This window comes from Micropterus dolomieu, linkage group LG03, assembly GCF_021292245.1.
Source record: "Micropterus dolomieu isolate WLL.071019.BEF.003 ecotype Adirondacks linkage group LG03, ASM2129224v1, whole genome shotgun sequence".
NCBI lineage: Eukaryota > Metazoa > Chordata > Actinopteri > Centrarchiformes > Centrarchidae > Micropterus > Micropterus dolomieu.
Window position 1 is genome coordinate 31,101,788 of NC_060152.1, and position 13,138 is coordinate 31,114,925.

General features: G+C 41.0%; 2 protein-coding genes across 3 annotated transcripts in view; one reads left to right on the forward strand and one right to left on the reverse strand.

Annotated features, from left to right (window-relative positions):
* Positions 1-1,176: 1,176 nt before the first annotated feature.
* Positions 1,177-3,540, reverse strand: ano10a (anoctamin 10a). Its single transcript, XM_046045456.1, has 4 exons — positions 3,429-3,540; positions 2,711-2,869; positions 2,420-2,617; positions 1,177-1,346 (listed from the first exon to the last, which is right to left on the reverse strand). Exons 2-4 carry the CDS (start codon positions 2,847-2,849, stop codon positions 1,192-1,194), a joined length of 492 nt encoding a protein of 163 aa, XP_045901412.1. The 5' UTR covers positions 2,850-2,869; positions 3,429-3,540; the 3' UTR covers positions 1,177-1,191.
* A 5,560-nt stretch (positions 3,541-9,100) lies between these two features.
* Positions 9,101-13,138, forward strand: part of abhd5a (abhydrolase domain containing 5a) — a 12,265-nt gene continuing 8,227 nt past the window's right edge. Inside the window, exons 1-4 of one of the 2 annotated variants that reach the window (XM_046045453.1) lie at positions 9,101-9,230; positions 9,818-9,898; positions 10,961-11,046; positions 12,290-12,665. In XM_046045453.1, coding sequence (XP_045901409.1) covers positions 9,199-9,230; positions 9,818-9,898; positions 10,961-11,046; positions 12,290-12,665 — 575 coding nt within the window. In that variant the 5' untranslated portion in view covers positions 9,101-9,198. Of the gene's footprint in view, positions 9,231-9,295; positions 9,736-9,817; positions 9,899-10,960; positions 11,047-12,289; positions 12,666-13,138 lie in introns of those variants that run through there. The other variant, XM_046045455.1, reaches the window with a different exon arrangement.

Sequence of the window (13,138 nt, forward strand, 5' to 3'; positions counted from 1 at the left end):
ATAATGTTGTGTATATGTAGGTAGTTGGGTAGTAGAAGTTAGAATCATTTGGAAGATGTTTCACTGACTTTTGAGTTAAAAAACATCCCCCACCCTCATCACTTTTGAACTCACTTTCCCAGCCAAATAAACATGCAGCTTAATTTTCTAAAACAAGGACAGGCAAACAATAGCTGGGAGCCAGCCCATTGTACACAGTGCTCCGTCTATGGCAGTAATTCCTATTGTCTAATACAGAGTGACTAAATACAAGTACATGAAAGCTCTATCATTTCATCTGCCATTTCTTGAGTGCATCATTTGTCGAAAATGATTACATTCTGCTTTAACGCGGGTTTGTCAAACACAGGCGCTGAATAGAGGCACCCTATCTCCACCGCAAGTTCATTGCTTCCTTATCTCGCTTTGGGAATATTTCACCGCATTTGCATATTTATTGTTTCCATACTGCAGCCGCAGAGAGAGGGAGAGAGACAAAGGGAGAGAGGGAGGTACAGAGGCAGTGGTGGGGGAGACGGGCTGTGTTCAGTCAGAGGTGGAGGCTGCCATCTTTTTCATGCAACTTTAATATTTCACTACTACTAAGATACTTGACCTTATACTGGAGGTAGAGTTAAAATGTGCCACAAAAGCTGCTGAAATCTTCAGTCACGAGCTCAAACTAAATAAATAAATAATCTGCTACAGAAAGAGGAAAACATTTTCGGTCAAATTCAGTATTCAGTAATTGGTTGACAATTTTATAATGTATACAATAATTGTCAGTAATTACTTAAGGGATTCATTTAGCGCAGCATTATAGCATTATTTTCATTCTCAGTTAATCTGTGAATTATTATCCTAATAACAATTCATCACTTAGTCTACAGAATGTCAGGACAATTGTGAAAAATGGCTGTTACAAGTTCCCAGAGTGCCAAGTAACATCTTTAAATTGCTTGTTTAGTCCCACAAACACACAAAAACACAAAGACATTCAATTTCTTTAAATTACAATTCTAAATTAAACTATTTAGGGCAGTAAGGAAATCTCCAATCATGGTTTATGTAGCTTATATACTGTGAAAAATCAATTAAGAAACTGTTTTTAGACAAAATAACCAGATGGAAATGTCTGCTTTTGTGTAATCCATTGAGATCAATAGCTGATAAGTCAAGAAGCATTACTAAACTGATCCGCCTATTCGAATTTCAAACAGAAAGACACTCACTGATAGATTTCCCGGGGTAGAGCTTGACCTGGGAGTGTCCGGGTACATGAGTCTCATCTTTGGCTCTTAATGTGTCCAGCTCATGTTTAATGATGTACTGACACTCGGCCATACTGAGGAAGTCATCCCCATCCCCTGGAGACACGGAGCAGATCAGACACAAACAGCAAACACACAGCCACCGTGACATTCGCAACAAAGGCGTGTTAAACAGACGTACTGCTACAGCTCAGAGGACGGCAGCGAGGCCGGCATTTCAAGCTGCGACCAATACTACAATTACAACGACATCAGTCTGTTCTGACACCGCAGTTCGTTTTTTTTTCTCCAGCTCTTTTGATTTTGGAGCACCTTGCAAGACTTAGTGTTGTGATGATTAGAAATCAGCTACATGTTGGAACAGTGGTTACAATGCAGCATTGGGGCAGCCAGTACTCTGTGATCTTGTTTGGTTGGATCTGGGCTATTGTCATGGTGCAGCATCAGCCACAGGTAAACCTGCAATAACAGAAACACTGACATATCATCACCTTTTAAGCTCCACAGACCACCAAGTGTCAAATGAAAAAACATTTTTGGTGTCTGTAGCTAATTTCCCTACTCATGACAATAATTAAGGTTGTGACAGGTGGGTGCTCTCTCAGGTGGCTAGCCCCTAGGTGCTCCACCGACCAGGCTTCATTCGGCCCGGCTCAGCTCCACCTCTTTCCCCTTTTTTGGATTAGCCAGAGTCAGGGCCAGCCAAGATGGCGACGGCCGGAGCCGCCATGAGCCGGACTGATGCAATGAGCTTCACAACGGTTCTTCAGAAACCTAATGGTGACGTCACGGTAGGGCTGGGCAATAAAACAATAATGATATTTATTGCAATATAATTTTCCTCAATAACAATATAATAAATGTTCAATATATTGTCACTAAATGTTGATTTAATTCATTTGAAGCACAAACTAATCAGCACTTCATTTTTCTATTAAGATATTTATTTTGTTGAGAAAAAAGGACTAAAAAAAGCTGCAGATTCCACTAATAATTATCTGTAGGTTCATAACAGCAAACGACCTTTCACATTGTTTTCACGTTGTCATTTGATACACTGCTGTTAAAAAATATATAGATTATAGCAGGTTTAAGAAAGAATTTATTCTATAGCAGAAATACTTCAAAGACAAACAGCCGCCTTCATGCTGCCTCCTCCTGGACTTTACCTTTAAAGTCTTGAAAGTTGTGTCTGTCTGCAAATGTGAAGCTTCTCATGGATCCATCATTGAACTCTTTGAAGAGGCCCACATCCTCGGCCCCAGAGAGCAGTCTCTGCCACGTAGCCCCCACCAGGAACAGGTTGGGGTTCTCCTTTTCCTGAGGCCCGACTCCCGGGCCCAGCTGCTTCACCAGCAGCTCAGCGCCTGGGGGCAACAGCAGAATTAATAATACTGAATGTAATGCCAAACAGTGGAAACCAATATTACAGTGAAGTAGATAAACTGTAACTTCCACACCTCCATTCCTTTGTTGGTCTCTTATCCTGCTCAGCAGCCATGCAATGGCTTCCTCCTTGGTGTCTGAGGCCAACTCCACCACCACCAGAGGAGTGAAGCTGGAGCCACTGCCGTCTCCTAATGGCCCCTGCAGCAGCATCTTCCCCTCTCCCAGGGCACCTGCACCAGAAGAACCACAAGAAAACGTCTCAGAGAAGGAGTTTATATAAAATATATGATTATAATAAAATATGTGATATACAATTCTGATAACACAACACATAGAAATAAATAATTAAAATAAAAGTACAATTACAGGACTTTAAATTGATGTCATAGATCATTCATAAACCTGACAAACAACAATATCAGGGAGTGTATCTTTAATGTTAACAGCCCAGACATTTGCCCAGAACAAGCAAAGATGGCAGTCCTCAGGACAAAGTCAAAGTAAGAAGTCTCACTGTCCTCCCACCAGTAGAGTCTACTGGGTGAGTTCATTTCTTCCACATGCAGAAAGTGTGAGGGCAGCGGTCTGGTGAGCAGATGACAGATATATTCTGCTGACCTGAACACACACGCAGAAAGGGAGGGGCTCGAGCATGTCAGTAAAATAGGCATTAGTGAGAAAGCAGTGTCGCAAACTGCAGACCGCCACCGCGCGACATCGGCAGCGCCGACACCGGATCCCCGACTACAGCTGATCTCGGGCTCGTCGCGTATCGGGGCAGCTACTCACCCAAATCTGTGTCTGTCCGGGAAACGGCTCTGTTCCAGCCTCGGGACAGAAGCTGCCCTGCTGATCTGTGAACAGTCAGATTGAACACATGCCTGTGTGTCGTCTTAAGGCGGCGGCGCCCCGGTGGACTTTAGTTATGTTGCACGTCACGGAGCAGCGCAGCACACTTGAGCCGTCACACCCACCAACGTTACAGTCCTGTTCCGTGCAGGACAAAACAACGACCACACACTGGGTCGTGGGTCATTCAGCCTTTTAGACACTAATATCTGTTTTACACGTAGCGGCAGTTTTTAAATTTATATTACAAATGGTGCATTTTTGAAGAAAGTCATTGTCCAATAGCTCCATTGGAGGCACCTAATATCCACCCTGCTGCCACCTAATTATTCTTAAATCTAATTTACAGCACATTATCTCGTACTCAAGGTATTTAAAAATGTTTTTTTGTTGTTGTTAAATTGTGTTTAATGTTGAACAGGAACATGCTCAATGAATTACATCCCAACCTACCCACGATGTGAGTATTTCTTGTGCACAGGTGGGAGATTTTGGCCTTGTGGCAGTGCTTCAGTAAAGATAATGGAGGCACGCTTACTATGTTGATTGTGACCACTCCTGAGACCCAGAAGAGAAAAGTTTCATCACATGTCCTTTGCAGGGGAGCACAGGAAGTGCATGTTAGACATTAGGGGATCAGGTCTAATTTGATGGGGAAAAAAATAAATTATAAGCCATACATTTGCTTCCCATTTCTATTACAGTTTTCTCACTTAAAACAATATAAAACCGATTTAATTCATCATGGAAAATTCATATTTATTTTAAGAAACCTTTTTTTAACCCCAAAAAATATTACTACCTTTAAAAACATTTTGTTCAATGGATGAAGATCTGAAAGAAGATCAGTACACATACAATGTGATGAACAAATCAATGATTGATATATGATGATTAATACCTAAGATCATTGTAAGCAAGTCACACCGTCCATTACAAAGGACATGGACTTAAAAAGTGTAAAATGCTTCAAATTAACATACACCTCAAAAATCTAAAAATGTAAATCATTAGCTTCCCTTATGGCCATAGAAGCTGGTTGGTGTGCCATTTTGAAAAGACTAAGAACATTTGCTATGTTGGCCACACCCCCATCTGTTTGACATCACTAGAAAGCCCAGGATGTGCTGTTTAAAGAACATCAGGACTAAAAGTGGTTACATTCATGGTGTTGAAATAGAGCCCTCAGTGCCATGTCGCCCACAGAGGACAAAAATGAATTGCCATCTCTAAAAATACCATTTTCCTGTTTCTGATTCTGATGCAATCTGATCTGGCGAGCAGGGGTGGTACTAGCAATTCTGGGCCCCGACAACAGGCCACTGGGGTGCCCTGAAATAGTCTAATAGATATTTCTACAGTATCCTGGCATCTTCCAGGCCCCTTATCCAGCCCTTGTCCCCTCTCAATCATTGAGATAGCACTAAGACATGGCATCCCTAAACATTTTTCATTCCATTTATAAGCTGCCTGGATTTTGCATACAACATACAACACTCACGGCAATCAAATGAAACCATTCTAGACTAGCGAAGGGTATATTAGATCCACAGACTGTATATAAGAAATGGACGCCTCGAGTATGGCCGACAGGTCGGAGCTATTGTTGAGTTTTTGCAACCAGGAAGTGTGTGGAGTTAGCCAACTTGCTTAGCTGAGTGCATCTGTAATTCACGTTAACTGTCATTTTAACAGGGCTGATAACTTTTATCTAGCGAACAACAGTCTTAAAACTAAACGTACTCACCAGAGAAAGTGAACAGCCGACTCCTAATAAGCTTTTTCAACAGCGCTGGTTAAATTTACACAGAGTCGGCTCTAGCCTGATTGACAGGTCGCCATGGTAACGACTTGTCAATCATAGATAATCCCGCCCCGAAACATACTCTGCTTTGTGGTCTATTTTAAAATAAATGGGACCATTATTTACTAAATTAACATCATTTTGTATTGAAGAAGCATGAAACTAGCGACTGAGACCATAAACTCGTCAGCAAAGTGTTTACTGAGGTAATAAATCAGGTGAGAAGTAGGGGTGGGGGAAAGAAAATCGATACAGCATAGTATCGTGATATTTGCCATGGCAATACTGTATCGATACACGGACGCCAAGTATCGATATTTTATTATATTGCAGATGGGACTTTTAACTTTTTGGTACTAGAATAATAAAATCTATTGCTTTTTTAGTCCACTAGAAAACTTAACAGGACCATATAGAGGACTGAAAAAGTGATATGAACAAACAGAGAAATGTATCTTTTTAGAGTAAACAGATGTTGACAAAATTTTGACTTTAGGGACCTAATTGGAAGTTGGAAAAAGGTAATAAATTGCAATATATCTTAATATATTTAAAATCGAAACAAAATCAAATATCAGCAACATAAATATCGTGATAATGTCGTATCATGGGGCCTCTGGTGATTCCCACCCCTGGTGAGAAGTAGGGTCATTTTGCCATTATTTCTAATGGAGCCAGACTTCTTTTTGCAACCAGAAGAGTCGCCCCCTCTGAGAAAGGCGCTATGTTTTCTTGTCACTTTCTTCTTCTGCAGCGGTTGGCAAGCCAGCTTAGAATTTATTGCGTTACGTGAGAACGTGGTTAGCACTCCTGATGCTCAAATCTCCTACCAAATCTCATAACCAAAGATGATGTATTACAAGCTGCACCAATGGTGTGAAATGGTATGGTATACTCTTCTCCCCAGTTAAATCATAATGACAAGAATTATATTATTAAGCAAAGAAACACACATTTTGTTTCAGTTTTAACTTTAAATTAATGGTCTCACATGTAAATGCTTTTAAATTTCTGTTTATCCGGTTGGAAAGCGACATTGGAAGCACTGCAGTGAAACCAAGCAGGAACCTCCTGGTCTGAAAAGTGAAGCCAATGAGGAAGTGCCTTAAACCTGCATTCTTTCTAATGGCCAGCAGGGGGCGACTCTATTCAGTTTTTGCTAGACCGTTTGCCCAAAATGTATTGCAGAGACTAAAGGACCTGATCTACTAGGGGTGGATAAGTAATTTAAAAGTAATCGAAACTGAAATTCAGAACCTCTAACCGATTTTAAAATCTGTGAATCAAAAAAATAAAATAAACCTAGCTTTAATAATTGACCATATTTACAGTATAAACCTCAGTGAACTATGAGGGCAAAAAACAACACATTCAAATACAAAATAATCGTTCAATTATCGTAATTGAGGTGAAATGTTCGATTAATTTTGATTTTGATTTTAGGTCAAATGGTCCAGCCCTATGATATACTTGCTTATAACTACGCGTTTGCGTAAGCAAGATGGCGGCCATGCGTATCCTGCGTTCCTTTGGAGCCTAGGTTGTGCACGTCTTCAGAAATCAACGCTACATATCCGCAAGATGCAATTCAGCACATGAACATGGGGGGCAGTATATTAGGATCTGAAAGGCAGGTCAGCAGCAATCTCCTTTTTCAAGCACATTTTCGAGTGGCCTTTTATTGTGGCCTGTCTGAGGCACACCTGTGCAATCCCCATGCTGTCTGATCAGCATCTTGATATGCCACACCTGTGAGGTGGGTGGTTTATCTCTGCAAAGGAGAAGTGCTCACTAACACAGATTTAGACAGATTTGTGAACAATATTTGAGAGAAATAGGCCTTTTGTGCACTGAACTCTTGGTCATTTCAGCCAAGTAATCTATCCACCATAACATCAAACTACAAATTGACTCCTCAACCATCTCTCCAACCAAGGTGGTGAGAAACTTGGGTGTCATGATTGATGACCAGCTGTCCTTTTCAGACCATGTTGCTGCTGTCTCTCGGTCATGCCGCTTTTCTCTATACAACATAAGGAAAATCAGGCCCTACCTCACTCAGTACGCCACCCAGCTTCTGGTACAGGCCATGGTTATCTCTCGCCTCGACTATTGCAATGCCCTCCTAGCAGGTCTTCCAGCTTGTGCGTTGAAACCCTTACAAATGGTTCAGAACGCAGCAGCACATCTGGTTTTTGATCAGCCCAAAAGGACTCATGTCACTCCATTACTGAGTTACCTCCACTGGCTCCCCGTGGCCTCCAGAATCACTAATGCTTGCATACAGAGTGACTACTGGGTCTGCACCCATCTACCTAAACTCCATAATACAAGTTTACGTTACTTCTCGGCCACTAAGCTCGTACAACGAACGCCGCCTGGCTCTGCCATCCCTTCACACAAAGCAATCCCAGTCCCAGCTATTCTCATCTATGACACCACGATGGTGGAACGAGCTACCGCACGCCATCAGAGCAGGGGCGTCCCTCTCTAACTTCAAGAAGCTCTTGAAAACTAATTTCTTCCGTGAACACTTCCTCTTATAACACCTCTAAATCCTAATGTCTAACATGCACTTCCTGTGCTCTTCTTCTTCAATCCTCTTACAATTATCTTGTATTGATTGCACTTTTTGTTAACAATTACTTCCTTCCCTAGGTATTTACCCCATTGATGTGATATGTGCTCTTACTAGTATTTATTGCTGCTCTTACTAGTATGTATTGTCAGTTGTAGATCTCGTGCTGAATTTGATGTTCTGTTGATGCTTGTATGTTGTTCCTCAAATGTAAGTCGCTTTGGATAAAAGCATCTGCCAAATGAGTTAATGTAATGTAATGTAATGTGATGTGATGCAGTTGTTTTTATTTCCTTTTTCATTAGGGTGAGACCAAAGAATATTTTTCCACTTGTGGCTGACCTTTGCGGTTGGATCCTATGGCCATTTGTCACAGCCCACATTTTAACCTGTCATAGCAACATTAATTATGGCACTCTTCTCAATTGAGCGTGTCAGTAAACCATGTCAGTGAGATACCACGGACAATTCCATCAATCACACAGTCTGTGCTTTTTTATGCAATTATCATTTTTAAGTCAAACGTTTTACTGTGAAACAGGTCTGTTTGGTTTAATTCATCAACATATTTCACCTTGAATATGAAAATTTAAATATTTATATTAACACATTATATTATCTCGGGCCATGTCCCATGTGGTTTATATCTACAAAAACTTTAATAAATGCATACGTTTAAAGACGTTTAGGCAGACTATCATTTATTTTATTTTTCTATAATCAATTCTAAAATATTACAAAAGTCGAGTAAACTTAATTTTATTTTTAAAGCTATCAATGGCTTTTAAAAAGACTTAATATTAGTTGAATGAAAATGGAAGAAGAGATGTTCAGTAAGCAGTTTAACCAGTGTTCATAACATTTTAATGACTTTAAGGTAATGGTGACTCATTCTGCAAGACTGCGGTTTTGTTCTAAATATAACATTTTAGTGTGTACGAAAAGCAGTCGGCGCAGACAAGATAACCTTGTGTGATGTTTAGCATGCGCAAAGCTTTAGCAAAAGAAAACTAATAAGGTAATTTCAGCACTTACCAAAGCTCTCTCCTCAGATGTTTTGACAGAAAAGCTACTTCCGCACTGTCTCACGCTCTGTGGGTGGGTGCGCTTGTTTTGCGTTACGGACAAGAAAAGAAACGCTGCGATGAGCGGGGACAGAACCGCCGTGGACGGCAAAGAGCTGCAAAGGCACCGCTCGGGGGACTTAACGGTACCTCAAGCAACAAATCAAATGCGTTCAACCATGTCTACGTCATAGTCTTTCACGCCATGTGACCGCGGGGGAGTACCACAGACGGTTTGTGGAGTACCGGCGGTGTTGTTGCGGGATGGCCGAGCAAGCGGCGACAGAACACGCAGGGTGAGTGTCTCCCTCCAGACGCGTGTTTGTGAAAGTAAAGTAACGCGAGCGATATTCAACGTGTCGTCATTCTGCGTAACACCTGCGTGTTGTTGTCGTTAAACGCGTGTCTAACTTTTTGTTTCAAACGAGCATTTAACTGGTTAAACATTGTTCATTTTTAACGTGTCTATAACTTCTTAAGCATCGGTATATTTTAACGTGCTTTAACAAGTTAACCGGTCGTGCATGTTAAACACGTTAAATATGTTTTTAAAAAAAACAAAAAAGGGTCAAACGTGCTGTTGTCAGTGACCCTGAAGGTAAACAAAACTAACACGGTGCCAAGAGGAGGGTGGCTTGATACTGAAGGAAGGGGTTTTATGCTCTTCCTGCGTCGAAGATACCTCGAGTATAATGTTTTTCCAGCGTGCACTTGTACATTTAAAAACTCTATCTGCCACAGATGATGGTTTAGAGGAAGTTAACTACCAGGAACTGAGGAAGAAAGCCGCAAGTTACCACAGTACAGTAACGTTAACCCCTCCTTTATCTGTCACTGTCCTTTGCCCCCATTCACTAGTTGTTTCATTTTGTTCTGGCTTCAGGGTTGTTCAGAGAATACTGTCTGCTGTCGGTGTTCACAGTCTGGTCAGCAGTGTGTGGGGCTACGTGGACACCACAATAAAGTAAGTAATTAAAAATACTTGCACATTCGTAGATCCTGGATTATTATCATTATTATTTTTTAATGAGAGAGAAGAAGATGTTGCTGTTATTTTAGGAGTTATTTGAAGTTTTATGTGAAGAAAAACACATAAACACATAAGGCACAAATAATTATTCTGCTATTCTGTCTGGAAGGGATTTTTAATATAGATGTTCCCACAATCAGATCCACGGTAGACTTTTACTCACTGGGCTCAAGTGAGCTTACTGATGGTAGAGAACAAGAACCTGTAACATACTGGAGAACTGACATAATGCACTTTCCAGCAATTGGCAAACATTGTATTTAAATAATGCCAGTTTATTAGGTACACCAACAGTAGATAAAATCAGGTCAGTCTAACAGCTCTGCAATAAATCTTATTAAATGGTTTTTATTGAAACTATTTTGGAGGCTGTAGTTTGTGCTGCTATTATGTTATACTGGGAGGTGTTTCTGATATTTTAATTGTCTCATTTATATTAATGAGGGTAGAAAAAATATTAGAAACACCTCTCTAATGACACCTGTTCCTGTACAAGTACTTTTTGGCATCTCCACACATTGTCCCAGAGGGGGTTCTGCTGCCTGATGAACCACCATATAAAAAGAACATTCTGTTGAAAATAAAGTATTTTATTTGACTTGCGTAATGAAAAAGAGATTAAACAAAGAACCAAAAGATGACTGTGATCATCGGTCAGTGTTTGTGTTTGCTGTTTTTGTGTTTTTCAGCTTTACACTTTCCAATGTTCTGTCCCCTAAACCACATTGCGTCAACAGAGCCTGCCTATGAAATTAGAAAGCACCCTTTGTTTTAAGAGGAAACCACACTGAGCAGCTGATGCAGAGGACATCAGATGTGATGCTCTCAAACATGCTAACATTCGGTCCATGTGCTGTCATCATGCTCTTTTCAATATAGATTATATATCTTAAACCCCAACGCTGTTTTAGTCGCACACTGCAGTGACATCGTGTGCTTTCTGCAGTTCATAAAGATGATGCTGATGAACCTGATGAAGTTTTTCTGTCTGCGTAGGTGGTGCTGGATCCCCAGCTGGCTGCCGTCATGGTGTCCCACCTCCCAGATCCAGCTACAGACCGCAGAGGACAAGATGCTACGATGTAAGGATCTCCTTCTCTGATGGGGGTTCATTTATGAAAAGAGTAATAATTAGATAATACGACTTCATCTCTACGATATATTCTACTTTTGGACAGTGTGAGCAGGAACTGTGGCCGTGCTCTACCCAACTGTGGCCCATTCTCTCAGTCCCTCACTCACTCTTTCATACTGGACACCTACTGAATTGTAGCACAGTTGACTATATCGCCAGAGACTAGGGTGTGTAGCATCGAGCAGTTTAGACCAAATGTACATTTTGTATGATTAAAATAATAAGAGATACTGTAAATCCTAATTCAGTGGTCTGTAATAGGCGGCCCGCAGGCCAGAACCGGCCCGCCAGCTACAATATCTGTCCCGCGGCCAGACTGCTTTGATAGCAGAAAAATAAAAAATAAATAAATTTATAGCGGCTGACGTTGAATTATATCTCAGTCATGGCAATGTTACTCACATAATCACTTCCTCTTAAGTGATTATGCCTTCCAAAATAAAAGCGCAAGAACATTTTTTGCAGCAGTGCTTCATGTTGAGTTTATTGAGAGCTTTTACTTTGAAAAGTTCTGAAGGATATTCGAAAGAGTCTCTGGCTTAATTGAAACACCTCTGAAAAGCTCTCAGTAAACGTGTGATTGGATTCCCCTGAAATTCCTCAGGGAAATTAAAATTAGTGTCCATAGGTTTACGAATGCGGATCAAACGCCGGGACGCGCACACACACTGCAGCACATGCTTTATTGCGAGCATGTGAAAATGTGTCCTTATTGGCTAATCAATTTGTTTAACAAGGGAGTCCACTGGATTTTGGATCATACAACTCCTCCAACGGGAGTCCCGCACTCTACCCACTGAGCTAAACGTGCACATGAGTTTCCAAGGGTTTGAAATAATTTGATTGAAATGATGTTCTGGCCGCCATGTAACGGCTTGAAAGAAATTTGGCCCGATGTCAGACTTATTAGCCGACACCTGTCCTAATTATTCAGCATCCAGTGAAAATGTGTTTGTTATGATCTGTAATCATCTAATTTGAGTAAATTGTGTAAAATGTTTTATTTATTATTATTTGGATCTGAAGAATCATTTTATAAAGCCATTTCAGAAATATAAACACACATTGAGGTTTATCTTCAAAAGCCCCAACCCTGCCACACAGATTCTGCTGTGTTTAGCTGGCAATGCATCGTGGTCTTAAAGATTCACCAATGAACTCTCTTTCCTTGCTCTTCCCTTTCTTTTCAGGTGTAAACAGCACTTTCTCTAAACAGTCTGTCCCAGTCTCCAACGGCAACCAGCTTTGGACCCTGACCTTTAGCAGTGACCATGTCAAAGACAAAACCCCCATGGTTCTGCTCCATGGGTTTGGAGGCGGCGTGGGCATTTGGGCTCAGAACCTGGACGCCCTCTCGCAGCGTCGCCCCGTCTTTGCCCTGGACCTGCTGGGCTTCGGTCAGAGCAGCCGGCCTCTGTTCTCCACAGACGCTGAGGAGGCAGAGGACCAGTTTGTGGAGTCTTTAGAGCAGTGGAGGGCTAAAGTGGGTCTGGAATCCATGATCCTGCTGGGCCACAACCTGGGAGGATACCTGGCTGTTTCATACTCTATTAAATACCCAGACAGGTGGGTGCCGATTATGGGATTTTTCTTATCTCACTGTAGGGTTGTGTTGTTTTTAATTTAAAAGGGGTCTTTTATCCTTTGATGCTGATCTTGACGATAAGAGCTGCATTTGACGTGATAAATGTTATACCAAGGAAGTCAGGAAGTGTGGATGTAGTTCATTCTGAAACATTAAGCAAATAAGAGTTTTTGGCTGACACTGAGAGGTTGGCAGGCTTTTGTAAAATTTTGAGTTCAGAATCTCAACACGAGCTTGAGTCGTCTTTTACTCTGCTGTCTTATTAGATTTTCTTATAGGTAAGAGTATTTTCAAGGTATCAAAGTAGTTTATCTGTCATTATACCACACAAGGTGGTTGTTAAATTTTATAGTCCCTTCATGCTAAACACACAGAACACAGATAATTAAATGTATATTAGAATATGGTCACATATAACATAAATAAAACAAAATATACAGATATTTGTATACAT

Coding starts and splice junctions, on each gene's coding strand:
- ano10a (XM_046045456.1), bottom strand. CDS start 2,849: ATGCTGCTGCAGGGGCCATTAGGAGACGGCAGTGGCTCCAGCTTCACT. Junction 2,618..2,710: donor AGACCAACAAAGGAATGGAG/GTGTGGAAGTTA, acceptor TGTTGCCCCCAG/GCGCTGAGCTGCTGGTGAAG. Junction 1,347..2,419: donor CAACTTTCAAGACTTTAAAG/GTAAAGTCCAGG, acceptor CCGTGTCTCCAG/GGGATGGGGATGACTTCCTC.